The 13,224-nt window shown below is 31.2% G+C and overlaps 1 protein-coding gene across 1 annotated transcript; it reads left to right on the forward strand.

Moving 5' to 3' along the window:
- Positions 1–185: 185 nt before the first annotated feature.
- LOC108692719 (sugar transporter SWEET1-like) lies at positions 186–1,040 on the forward strand. The gene is made up of 4 exons (XM_018201110.1): positions 186–326; positions 407–562; positions 674–793; positions 890–1,040. Exons 1-4 carry the CDS (start codon positions 186–188, stop codon positions 1,001–1,003), a joined length of 531 nt encoding a protein of 176 aa, XP_018056599.1. The 3' UTR covers positions 1,004–1,040.
- Positions 1,041–13,224: the final 12,184 nt, after the last annotated feature.

Consider the following 13,224-nt stretch of genomic DNA (forward strand, 5'->3'; position numbering starts at 1 on the left):
GTGTGCGTGCATGCGTGCGTGCGTGTGCGCGTGTGCGCGTGTGCGTGTGCGCGTGCGCGTGTGCGCGTGTGCGTGTGCGTGTGCGCGTGTGCGTGTGCGCGTGTGCGTGTGTGCGTGTGTACATATACATATTCATACACTAATAAATAATAAGAAAATTAAAGTTAATTGAAATATGTAACTAAATGAATAAATTTTTTAGGTGTATATTGATGCTTCGATACGCTTGGATGTTAGGTGATTCTAACATGATAAATATTAATATATTTGGTTTATTGACAAATATGATTTATATGATAATTTACTATTATTATGCACCAAATACGGTACTTTATCTGACTATTGAAACATACTTGATTTGTAATTAATCGACACTTTTTATTATATAATGTTTTTTTTTTTTTAGAAGGAGGTACTTAAATTAATATATAAAGTAACAATCTTTGTTGGAATTTTTCTTGTCTATGCACAAATGGAACATCCAGCAAATGTTGAATTTAGATTCGGTATTGTGGTTACAGTACTTCTCCTTCTTTTAATTGCAGCTCCTCTTGCGCATCTTGTGAGCAAATCTTGTTTTCTAATATATCTTAAATATTTTAAAATATGTATGTGTATTTTAATCATAGTTATAATATGATAATATAATTAAAATATTTGTTTTTTCTTTTAGAAAAATGTTATAAAAACGAAAAACACAGAAATTCTTCCATTTCCACTTATATTTATGGGTACATTAGTTTCATTTCAGTGGTTATTGTACGGCTTTATCATTGACAATGTTTTTATTATTGTAAGTATTTACAATGCAATTATAAAAAATAATTTTTATAATATATATTACATATATTAATAATATTATATATAATATAATATGATATATTATTAGTTTCAGAATGCAATTGGTTTCATTCTTAATATAGCTCAGTTATCTTTGTTCGTGATATTTCCATCTAAAAAATCACAAGTTGACTTATTGAATGACCACAGAAAGGAAAATTAATTTTTTTAATTTTTTAAATAAAAAATATTTTTTATTTGAAATTATTCTCTATATACATATATATATATATACATAAATCAATAGTATTATACTGAATATATTTAAAGCTTATAAGAATATTCCAAGAAAGTCGTAGAAAAGATTACAATTAAGTTTTATATACAGAGTGTACAAAAATTCTGGATCCCTTAAATGTCTTGAAAACTAAGCATTTCTGAGAAAAATTTCACACTAAAGTTGTAAGGTTAAAAATGATCTATTTATTGACCTTATCAATTTGATCTTGGATGTTATTAAGGTCAAGTCAAAGTCAAAGATTTTTTAAATATTCTATTTTTAATTTTAGAATTTAATAGCGGATGTCAGAAGCTTTTCAAAACACTATAATGAAGCCTTTTTTTAATCAGTACTTTTTAAGTTATGAGACTTGAAAGTTACAGAACCATTAGCATTAGCTAAGTGCTCGTATTCCTTTTAATGATGCGTATGATGCGTACCGGCGGTTCTGCAACTTTTAAGTCTCAACTTGATTAAAAAGAAGCTTCATTAGTATTTTGAAAAACTCCTGACATTAGCTATTAGATTCTAAAATAAAAAGGTGTTTTGTTTAAAAAAATCAATTTGGCCTTGATTTAACGTTGGTGCTATAAGGTCAGTAAATGATCATTTTCAATTTTTGAATAAAATATTTTTCTCAGAAATGTTTACTTTTCAAAATATTCAAAGGATCCAGGACTTTTGTACACCCTTTTATCATATAATATCTCTATATTTAATAAATATCTCTATATAATATCTTTATATTTTTCTTTATTATTATGTGACACATTCTCCAATCAATTTAGACATGCGTATAGAATGAAATATTTACATCCATATTATATAATATATTAAAATATAAAAGGATTATAGAATAGATAATAAAATAGTATTTATATTGCATTTATATATAAAAATATTCCAAATTTATACAACAATAAAATAAAATCAGACATCAGACATCAAGAGAAGCAATAATATCTATATAATTGGATTGCATTAAAAAGTAAACAAATAAGAAACTTATAAATGTATTTTCTTTAATAATAATTTCTATTACGAATAAAAACATTCGAAATTTTGAAAAATATTATTTGTTTATTATTTGTTTAAAGAAAATGTATTGAGTCAAATAAAATGTTACAGATTAATATCTTAGAATTCTTTATTCTGTAACTCTTAACGACAGTGTTGATGTTGATGTGTCCTTATAGCTTTTCTACCTTCTATACATAAAAGCAATATATATAAATGTAATATAATACATGGTATCCTACATAACATATATTAATTATTAATATCACACAAATATCATGTTTCCATTGCAATATTACAATGAAATCTATAATAGCAAAAATATCATTGAAATATAAAAATGTCACAGTAATATTACAATGTCCGCGAAAATGAATTACAAGAATATTATTGAGATATATCACAAAAATATCACTGTAATATTATGTAATATTTCCGTGATATATATTTATATGCAATGTTTATATTTATGTAACACTTATTGGGAAAAATTAAAACATTTTAAAGACTTTTTAAAAGAATTTATTGAATTGATATTCTTAATATTAGTTTAAAAATTATCCCATATACAGAGTGTCTCAGAAATAAGGTAGGAGCTGCATTGGGAGCGTATAATGTGTCAAGGGGAATAAAAAGTCTGTTATTATTTTGAGATATTTGCTGTTTTCGAATTAAAAAGTAAAGTAAAACGTATAAGCCAAGTAAAACCGCACAATAATTCGTAGCATGGCCCATCGTGCCTCATTCTTGGCGACACGTCATTGCCACCGCTATCGACTGAGATGAATTCGCGCAGATTGACTTATACGTTTCCTTTTTTAATTCGAAAACTACAGCGAATATCTCAAAATAATGAGACTTTTTTGTTCCCCTTGACTCATTCTACGCTATGTATACAATATTAATTAGAAAATAATACTGATTGTCAATACAAAATAACTATTATATAATAATATTATAAACTGAAAACGTTATAATAAACTAAATATCACTCATAAAATTATGTGCGCGTACATATAATTTTGTGATCTTTTAATAACATCTTAACGACACTTCTAATGTTAATAAAACATCACAAAAGCATTATTAATTCCTATATATCAGGTAATATCACAATAATATCGCAGCAGTATTGCAGTATATTACATAATACAGAAATATTACATAATACAGTGTAATATACAGAAATATTAGGTGTACAACTTTGCTTCCGCCGTTTTCCTATAGAGGCTTTAGCGGTAAGTGGTGGTCGAAATAAATAGATCATAGACGTCATACAATAAACTTGGGCATCTGTCAACATAACCCCATAGAAACATTAGTCGATTTGTGTCTGCATCATAAAGTTATTCTCGATTGAAAATGTCAGTTTACGAGCCAAATTCTCGTCATTTGCGGGAGGTTTTAATTTTTTGCTTCAATATGAAGAAATCTGCGGCTGAGGCTCATCGAATGCTCTCAAATACTTATGGTGAGGCCGCTATTAGTGAAAGAATGTGTCGTGAGTGGTTTCAACGCTTCAAGAACAGTGATTTTGACGTCCAAGGTCATGCTCTGTATTTGGTGGGACCAGCTCGGCGTAGTGTATTATGAACTGTTAAAACCGACTGAAACAATCACAGGCGATCGGTATCGAACGCAATTGATGCGTTTGAGCCGAGCATTGAAAGACAAACGACCGCAATACAACGAGAGACACGATAAAGTGATTTTGCAGCATGACAATGCTCGACCCCATGTTGCGAAAGTGGTCGAGACATACTTGGAAAATGGGAAGTCCTACCCCACCCGCCGTATTCTCCAGACGTTGCTTCCTCTGACTATCACTTGTTTCGATTAATGGCACACGGCCTGGCTGATCAGCACTTCCGGTCTTATGAAGAAGTAAAAAATTGGATCGATTCGTGGATAGCCTCAAAAGATGACCAGTTTTTTCGACGTGGGATTCGTACGCTACCCGAAAGATGGGAGAAAGTAGTGGCCAGCGATGGACAATACTTTGAATCATAAATGTATAACCAATTTTTTACAATAAAGCCTCGAATTTCGGAAAAAAACGGCGGAAGCAAAGTTGTACACCTAATATTATTGTATTAAATATTGATAAATAACATTGAAATATCACGGTATTTTTTGTGACAATAGTATTGTAATCTATCATAGTAATATTGTCAATATAATATTGACATATTAAGGAGCATAGAGTGACATATGTTATAATAATTAATAACGTTTCTACGATGTCTATTTAATTTAAAGACGTTATTAAGATATCATAAAATTATACACACACACACACACACACACACACACACACACACAGGGTAAAGATGGCTATAAAATGTTAAAACTATAATAATTATAATAACTAAAGATTAACATTACTCCAATAAAATACATATTAAGTCTTGATACATATACTATTATTGAGTATTTAGCATACTCATATAAATTATATATTAGTATTAGTTGACTATCACTGACATGAGTACTGAAAATTTATAGTTCTTATTACGTATATTACAGATTTTCAATACTGGTAGTCAACTGACAGTAATATGCGAACATGGTCTGAATGGTAGCGGTTCATTATCATAAATATATATTTTTACATTGCTAGTTATAAATAAAATAATATTATAAATAAAATGTGCTTCTTCATGTTTAATGATTATATTATTAGGTGACTAAATTATATTATCGAGGTGGAAAAAATATTGACGAAGTCTTGAACAAAATAACGAGCCTAATTTTTACTAATTCTTTAGCATATAGCTATCTTGGGAAGCAGAAAAGAAACCATTTTATAATTTAATTTTATGTAAATGTGTTTTAGATAAATTTATAGATATATTTTAGTGAAATTATAGTAAATAAATGTTACATTGTTACAATTGAAGATAATTTAAAGTAATTAAAATTTAATACTTATAATAGTTACATAAAAATTAAATATAGTAAAAAGTAAACAGTATTATAGACGATCATTATTATTTTTTAAGAGGTCGAATTTAATCGATGTCGATATAGATTTTTTAAATTCCAAGTAAGAATAATAGTGACACCTTTATTCATCTCTTATATATCATCATTTCTTAATATTCTGTCTCAGTCACATAGGCGCCGACTACGGGGGGAGAGGGAAGGAACCGATCACTTCCCCCTCCCCAATAATTTTACTGAAGGAGGGGGAGGCAATGCCTTCTCAATAATTTTACTTTTTGATTTTTAATAAAAGATTTTTTAACAATTGCAAATAATTTCTGCGATTAAAACTATAAGAAAGCATCGGCCACGTGACATACGCTATACATAATTGACACGACGAATTAAAAGTGCCGACGCTGACGTCGTCTGCTAGTATTCCTAGAATACAAAGTCCGGCGATCTCGTAGACCTCTTTTTATTGGATTAGAAGTCAGATCCCTTAAAAATGGCAGAACCAATCATCACACAAAACTTTCACAATTTTTGGGAAGATAATACATTGTATTACTTCTCTTCCATGAATTGGGATATTTTATTACGCAACAGTATGACATTGTGTATCCTGTAAATACAGAGAATTATTATCATAGTACTTTTATACATAAATACTATTCATACTACTATTCTTTTTATATTTATAACACATTAATTTTTTGTTAGAACATGAATTTTATGTGCATTTTTCTCGCCGTATATTTCAGTATTTTGTATTTATTTAGATATGGGAAAATGTTCGTGACGTTTTTTCTGTTAGATGTAACGAGAAAAACGCCACGAACTTTTTCCCACACCTAATACTATAGTATTGTGTTTTATTTACTTATTTATGCTCTTTTTATTGGAAGTACAAATAAGTTTCTGCCGTTTGCAAAAGACCATTAATAAACTTATTAATTAAAATTTGATGTAAAACGACATATCGTAAGCTTGGACAGCAACACCATAATCTTGAAAATTAGCGATTTTGTATCAGCATCATATATTTTTTTTGTACGAAAATGTCGAGTTTTGAGCCGAATAAGCGTCATTTGCGGGAACTTTTGATTTACTTCTTTAATTTGAAGAAATCTGCAGCTGAAGCTCATAGATTGCTTGTAGAAGGTGATGCTGCCTTAAATGAGAGAAGTTGTGAGTGGTTTCAAAAGTTTAAGAATGGTGAATTTGACGTCGAAGACAAAGAACGTAGCGGAAGGCCGAAAGTGTACGAAGACGCGGAATTGGAAACATTATTGAATGAAGATTCGTGCCAAACGCAAAAAAAACTTGCTCTTACATTAGGAGTGACTCAACAAACAATTTCATATCGTTTGAAATCATTGGGAATGATTCAAAAGCAAGGGAATTGAGTTCCATATGAACTGAAGCCGAGAAACGTTGAACGCTGATTTTTCACATGTGAAATGCTGCTTGCCATAAACGAAAGGATTTTTTGCATCGTATAGTCACTGGTGATGAAAAATGAATCCACTACGATAACCCAAAGAAGAGGAAATCATGGGGACCACCTGGCCCATGCTTCAATATCGACAGCCAAGCCGAATATTTATGGAAAAAAAATTCATATTGTGTATTTGGTGAGATAAGCTTGGTGTCGTGTATTATGAGTTGCTCAAACCGAATGAGAACATTAGTCTGGGGCTCTCTACCGAACACAATTGATAAGATTGAGCCGAGCACTCAAGGAAAAACGCGCCTACTACTATTCCAGGCATGACAAAATTATTCTCCTGCATGATAATGCTCGACCATGTTGCGGCGCCGGTCAAAAAACCTACTTAGAAATACTCAAATGGGAAGTTCTATCCCACCCGCCGTATTCTTCAGACATTGCTCCTTCCGATTACCACTTGTTCCGATCGATGACGCATGGCCTGTCTGAGCAGCACTTCACATCATATGAAGATACCAAAAATTGTCGGTGATTGGATAATCTCAAAAGATGAAGCGTTCTTCCGACGCTGTATCCACAATGCTATCAGAAAGATGGGAAAAAGTAGTGGCGATAGCCATTACTTTGAATAAAACATTATGTAAATGCTTAATTTTTGATAAAAAACGGCGGAAACTTATTTGTACTCCCAACTTTTTTGTGCCGGACTTATTTTCTCTCTCGTTTTTGTTGTAAAAACGCGCAGATGTGTATTCACTATTTTTAAGAGTCGATTCTCGGATTCTGTCTAGGGACATTAATCTGCTGTCCTTCCAACAAGAAACTATGCATTCGTTTATATAGTGGATAGCTATCCTCTGCTTTCTTCTGCTGATCACATGACCTAAATTTACCGAATAGATCTCTGCATAAATAATTACTCGTATATCGTATTGGATCATATCTTCCAATAGAAAATCTGAAAAGGTTGACCTAATTGAAAATTAAGAGGCCTATTCTTGAACAAACATCACATACAGAAATAGCAATTTCGTATATAATCGATCAATCACAATCGAGAGACTGTCTTTTCTGTATGCAAAAATTATATATGTATGTGCTCAAAAATAGAACACCAGTTTCACAATTCATGGTTAACTCTTAACTGAGGTTCAACTTATTTCTCATCTCTTTCTAATGCTAGAAATGGAAAGAGACGAAAAATAAGTTGAACCTCGGTTAAGAGTCAATCATGAATTGTAAAATTAGGCCTAAATAAAAAATCCAATAATATTAAATAAATCTCAAAATATTATAAAATTTATTTATAAAAAGTTTTTAATTCTTATGTGTATTGATATTTTCAATCTACATCCAAAAGATGTGATTTTAGATTATTATTTGATTATTATCTAATCGCAAATACAAACTTTTTTCCATTATATATCTTATGTCACATTATTTTCACTTTAGTAGAATCGATTTCGACAAGTTGTTCTTAACTTTTTCATTTTTTAATATTTTAATAAAATTCATTTTTAATAATACAATCGGCTGATGGTATCATGAACAGCAAGATATCCAACAGCAAGATATCCTGCAAAGGCAATTGTAGCGCAGTTTGTCATTCATTTATGCAATACATTTATTCTATCTGCGAACGGAACATCCTGAGCAAGATAACTCAAGATAGCTGCGCAGATAGCATAATCCTGCGAATGACAAATTGCGCTGCAGTCGCCTTCGCAGATAGAATAAATGAACATCTGCGGCATTAAACGAATGCATCCAGTGTGATGACAATATGATACACTGTATCATTACATTCTTGTTAAATAAGGATGAGATGATTATTGTGATGTACTGAATCGCTTGTTCTAATCTCATCAGGGTACTTCTCGGGCATCATGTCATCTTGTTTAAGGTTTGTTAAACAATAAGAATGACATAATACATAGGGAGCATCTACGTGAAAATCCGAACATGTCCCTGGAAGGAACCCTTAGTGTCTCTACACATACACGTATCTGAGAAAAACCTAAGGAAAGATATGAGAGTCTTTTTCCTGTAAGCAAATATCTGCAAAATCTTATTCATTACAGTCCTCTGAAGAAGTAATCAACTACATAACATTCCATAACATCCACTTTTTTGTGATGCTTATGGTGGAAATAAATCGCTGAAATCGTAAAAATCTCCATTAATTTGATAAATTTGATAAATTTGAGTTATTTCAGCGATTTATTTCTATCAATAATACCGCAAAAAAATGGATATTGTTGTGTTCCTCCCAATATTTTTCGCAAGTTGGCGCTTCAGTCAATCGTACACAACTGTCTTTGTCTAAAATGTTGCAACGCTCTTGCAAGATTGAACACCTGCTAGACACAATTACTACTTTGTTTACCATTCCGAGAGTTCGCTCAGTATTTGTAATTTGAAGATCGATATATATTTTTTTTAAGCTTTCAATTTTCCCCTACAACACAAAGTTGCACAAAAGTTGCAGCAACACTGTTGCAATATTGCATATTACAGCAATATTACAGAGATTTTGCAGCAGTATTGCTGTAAATTATATGTTGTATGAGTTAATAAACTCTATTGTTTGTGCACGTAAAACGCTGGGTGCTGAACTGTCATTTTGTTTATAAACGTGCTGTAAACTTTTTGTATTAAAGAAACATCTACGTCAGATGATACTTGTACGAGTTAAAAAAATATAAGTTTTTAACTTTTCTTTCAATTTTAGTATAAAGTCCAGCAACACCTCCTATTTTCTCATCTACTTTAATCCTGTAAAAAGATTTTTGTTTCCACATGGAAAGAAATCATAAAAGATTGATAACTACATAAATATAGTTAAAGGTTAAGACTCAGCCAAGAACTCTGCGTTGGCGACACAGAATCAAACGATGAAATGATAGCCATACACACAAGCACGAGCCTATGTACATGTGCTCTTGGCGCGCCGAAAGCGAGCACGTGTACATGGGCTCATATTTGTGTGCGTGTTCAGCGCCTCGCCACGATAAATGGCTGAACTTATAGGCGCGGAAAAGTGACGTTTTAACGAAATTTGTGTTGCATGCCATTTCGTTATTTGTTTAATTGTAAAAATATGAATTGTCTCGTACTTATGAAACTCTTAAAAATAGACGGAAACTACAATTAAAGTTATCTTAAAATTTTATACATAAAAGTGTACATTTCTCATTTCAACAGCTGTCAGACCGTGTATTTCTTGCTCAGAAAGAGGCTCATTTTATGACCATATACCTTTTATGATCATTTACTGATTGTCAAGGAAAGAAAGAATAGTTTTCGTCGATTTTTAAAAATATTTTAAAGCGATCTCGTCATTTAGATTTATCTAAATTGTATTTATTTACAACATAAATTAACGTTCCTCGCTTCTGACGTCACTATTCCAATACGGCTGCAACTACTCAGGAGCCTCAATTCATAATGCAACTATATTTTTTGCATATAATAGCGATCTTAATAAGTATTATACATTAATCAGTCAGTATGTGAAATTCAACTATACGATTAGCTCTAAATAGATATGGTCAAATGAAGCACATAAATTGCACGAGTATGATTGTATAGCTATATTAAGGCTTCCAAATAATTGCTGATTTTATAAATTAAAATATAAAATTTAATAAATCATACAATTTATTAGGCTCCAATAAATAGAATTCAAATAGTCAATATATAAAAATAACAAAGAAGCCATGCTTAATGTTTGTACAATATAATGTTTAAATGTTTATCCTATAATAGCAATAACGTAAAAATATATACTGACGTTTCGACCTTTTTACAAGTCCTCTTCAATGATAAAACTTGTGACAAATTTACATATAAAATCTTCTTAAGATCGCTCTTATTCAAATTCGCTCTCTTCGCAATTTGAAATATTATAATCCCTTGGAGAACGTAATGTACATCCATATATTTTCAGCTTGTAGTCTAAATTTTTCCAATAGGACATCCTTAAATTTCACATACTCCATGGAGATTTTTATCATTTTTTTCCTCATCAATACAGTCTATCAACCAATCAACCTGTTGTGTATTTGTGATGCTGGTGTACCTTGTATAGAAGGCTCGCTCGCTAAGGCGACGTGTAATAACAAGGACTTCCTTTGTTGTAACAATTCGAAATTTATTGTTGAGTTGAATTAAGATTTGTTCGAAGCGGGCGGTAAGCGATGCTCGGTAATTCGATAATTGATGCGTTCGGTAAAATGCACAGGTAATTCGCACTTGGCACGACGTCGAGTAATTTCTTATAGCCGTTCGAAAGAAAGTATATTGCGAGCAAGTATATAACGAAAGTATATAACGAGATCGGCAAATCTCGCCGGAAACGTAGGCAATTCTCGCGCACTGATGTTCTCACAGCGTACGGTAACGTTACATGACAAAAGGCAGCGTTAATGCGCAAAGGAGCTTCGGTGTGATTCGCACTTGATAATTTGAGAATAAGCATTATGAATGAATAGATGATCCATATTGATCAGGATTGATCGGGAATTGACTCGCACGCGGAATGTGTGCACGATCGTCACCTTTTCGAGTGTCGCGCAAGGGAGGTCGCGTGCCATCTGAGATAGACGGCGTGATTAGAACAGGAATGAAATACACATATTTTGAATGAAATGTTGGTCGCAGGCATGTTTGAACAGATACGATTCAGTATCTACGAGCCGTTTACTTGCCATCCCCGAGAATATATTAAAATTAACGATGATTCCGGAATACAATCTGTTAGAAAATTTTTTTCCAAAGAACAAAACAATTTAATATTGCATTTATACTAATTAAATCAATTTTAATGAACTATTTTTTTTTAAATAATCCGTTAAAGGGTTCAGAGCAAAAAGCAGGATGTACTTCGCTAATATTGTGAATTACAAAAACATTATATTTAACAAAACAATATACACACGTTTCAACCTTACATCAGGTCATTTTCAATGTTAAAACTACCGTTTATATCAAAATAATACGATATAAAAATTCTAGAAACATCTAACGCATTACATATGAAAATCTCATTATTTATGAAACAAACTGCAATCCGGCAATCTTGATATGGCCGCAAGAAGTAATAGACTCTCTTACATCTATCTGGTGTCAATTCAGGATCTCATCTCGATAAAAAGTATGCGTTCGGAATAATAATTTACCAATTTGGTATGTAGTTATTGGATCTCGTATTGAACGGTTAAAGCTACATTTGTCCATCAATTAGTGATGAAATATTGCTATGTAAAGTTATATATGAAACAATAATTTAAACTAAAGAGAATTTAACGCAAATTAAAATATTGCATAATTCGTGTCATATCTGTATTACTACTAACAGAGATCAGAAACAGTGCATAATAGTGTATAAAACAAGCATTAAGACCAGAACTCCAAAGGTATAAATTTGCCATATACTTCCATGTCTCTTGACAACTTATTTCGAACTATACAGTATCAAGCAACAAAAAAATCATCAAATGTAAATGGTGCGAAAATTGGAAGGAAAAGGAAAAGATGACGGGAAACGTTAAGGAAGGGGAAAGTGCTTGTATAACGGGAAAGTATATATATTTCTAGTAACGATTCTGCTTCGCTTTGTAAATTAAGTCCATTCTTTTGTCTCTTTATAAAAATCATCTCTGAAGTCAATCTTTTGTTGTAAGATTCTCTATTTAAAATTTTAATCTTGTTCTAATCAAAGTTATGATCAAGATCCGGTGATATGACACTTGGAAAGCCTGATTTTTTTATTGATATCTGACGAATGCTCTGCAAATTTCTTGTTTTCAATTGCCTTTTTGTTTGGCCAATATATGATGCACAATCATTGCATGAGATCCTAAACAACATCATGATGTGATGCTGTCTCAAGAATATCTTTTCCAATTGTGATGTATTTTTTCAGAGTATTTGGAATCGTCCTCTTCCTTTTATATTCTCCGTAATCCAGATGAGAATTAAGTTCCATTCTTATAAGATTAAATCCACCAAAATTCGAATTAAAGATTCTAATAAGTACTTAACTATACTTTTTGTAAGAACCATCTCTGAATCTTTTTCCAACATAAAAGTGTCAATTTAAAACCAGTCTTTAATTGATGGACAAGTATAGCTTTAAATGTTCAATAAAAAATCCAACAATCACATATCAAATTATTATTCCGAACGCATACTTTTTATCGAGATGAGATGCACTCCTGAATTGACACTATGAACAGATGTAAGGGAAAAGTCTATTACTTCTTGCAGCCATATCAATATTGCCGGATTACACAGTTTATTTCATAAATATTGAATATGAAGTTTTTATATGTAATGCGTTAGATGTTTCTAGAATTTTTATATCATTATTTTAATATAAATATAGTTTTAACATTGAAAATTTAACATTGAAATGACCTAATGTAAAGTATCGAAATGTATGTATATTGTTTTGTTAAATATAATGTTTTTACAATTCACAATATTAGCGAAGTACATCCTGCTTTTGCTCTGAGCCCTTTAACGGATTATTTCAATTTAGTTTACTGAGCATTGATTGACTTTTTATTTATTTATTTTTTTAATTCAATATATCTATGTCTTCTAAGAACAAAATACATATATATAGGGTGTCTCAGACTACATGTCTATCCTTTTTATTTCCGCAGGATAAGCAATCAAAAGTATATTCAGACCACAGTTGTAGGGTTTAAAAAGATCTATTTATTGATTATATCAGTTTGACTTTGGGTGGCTTTATACTATA

This window comes from Atta colombica, unplaced genomic scaffold, assembly GCF_001594045.1.
Source record: "Atta colombica isolate Treedump-2 unplaced genomic scaffold, Acol1.0 scaffold81, whole genome shotgun sequence".
In the NCBI taxonomy this organism is placed as follows: domain Eukaryota; kingdom Metazoa; phylum Arthropoda; class Insecta; order Hymenoptera; family Formicidae; genus Atta; species Atta colombica.

Excerpts from the sequence above, each read along its gene's own strand:
- LOC108692719 (XM_018201110.1), top strand. The coding sequence starts at position 186 with ATGAATAAATTTTTTAGGTGTATATTGATGCTTCGATACGCTTGGATG. Across the intron at positions 327-406 it reads ATTATTATGCACCAAATACG|AAGGAGGTACTTAAATTAAT; the intron begins GTACTTTATCTG and ends TTTTTTTTTTAG. Across the intron at positions 563-673 it reads CAGCTCCTCTTGCGCATCTT|AAAAATGTTATAAAAACGAA; the intron begins GTGAGCAAATCT and ends TTTTTCTTTTAG.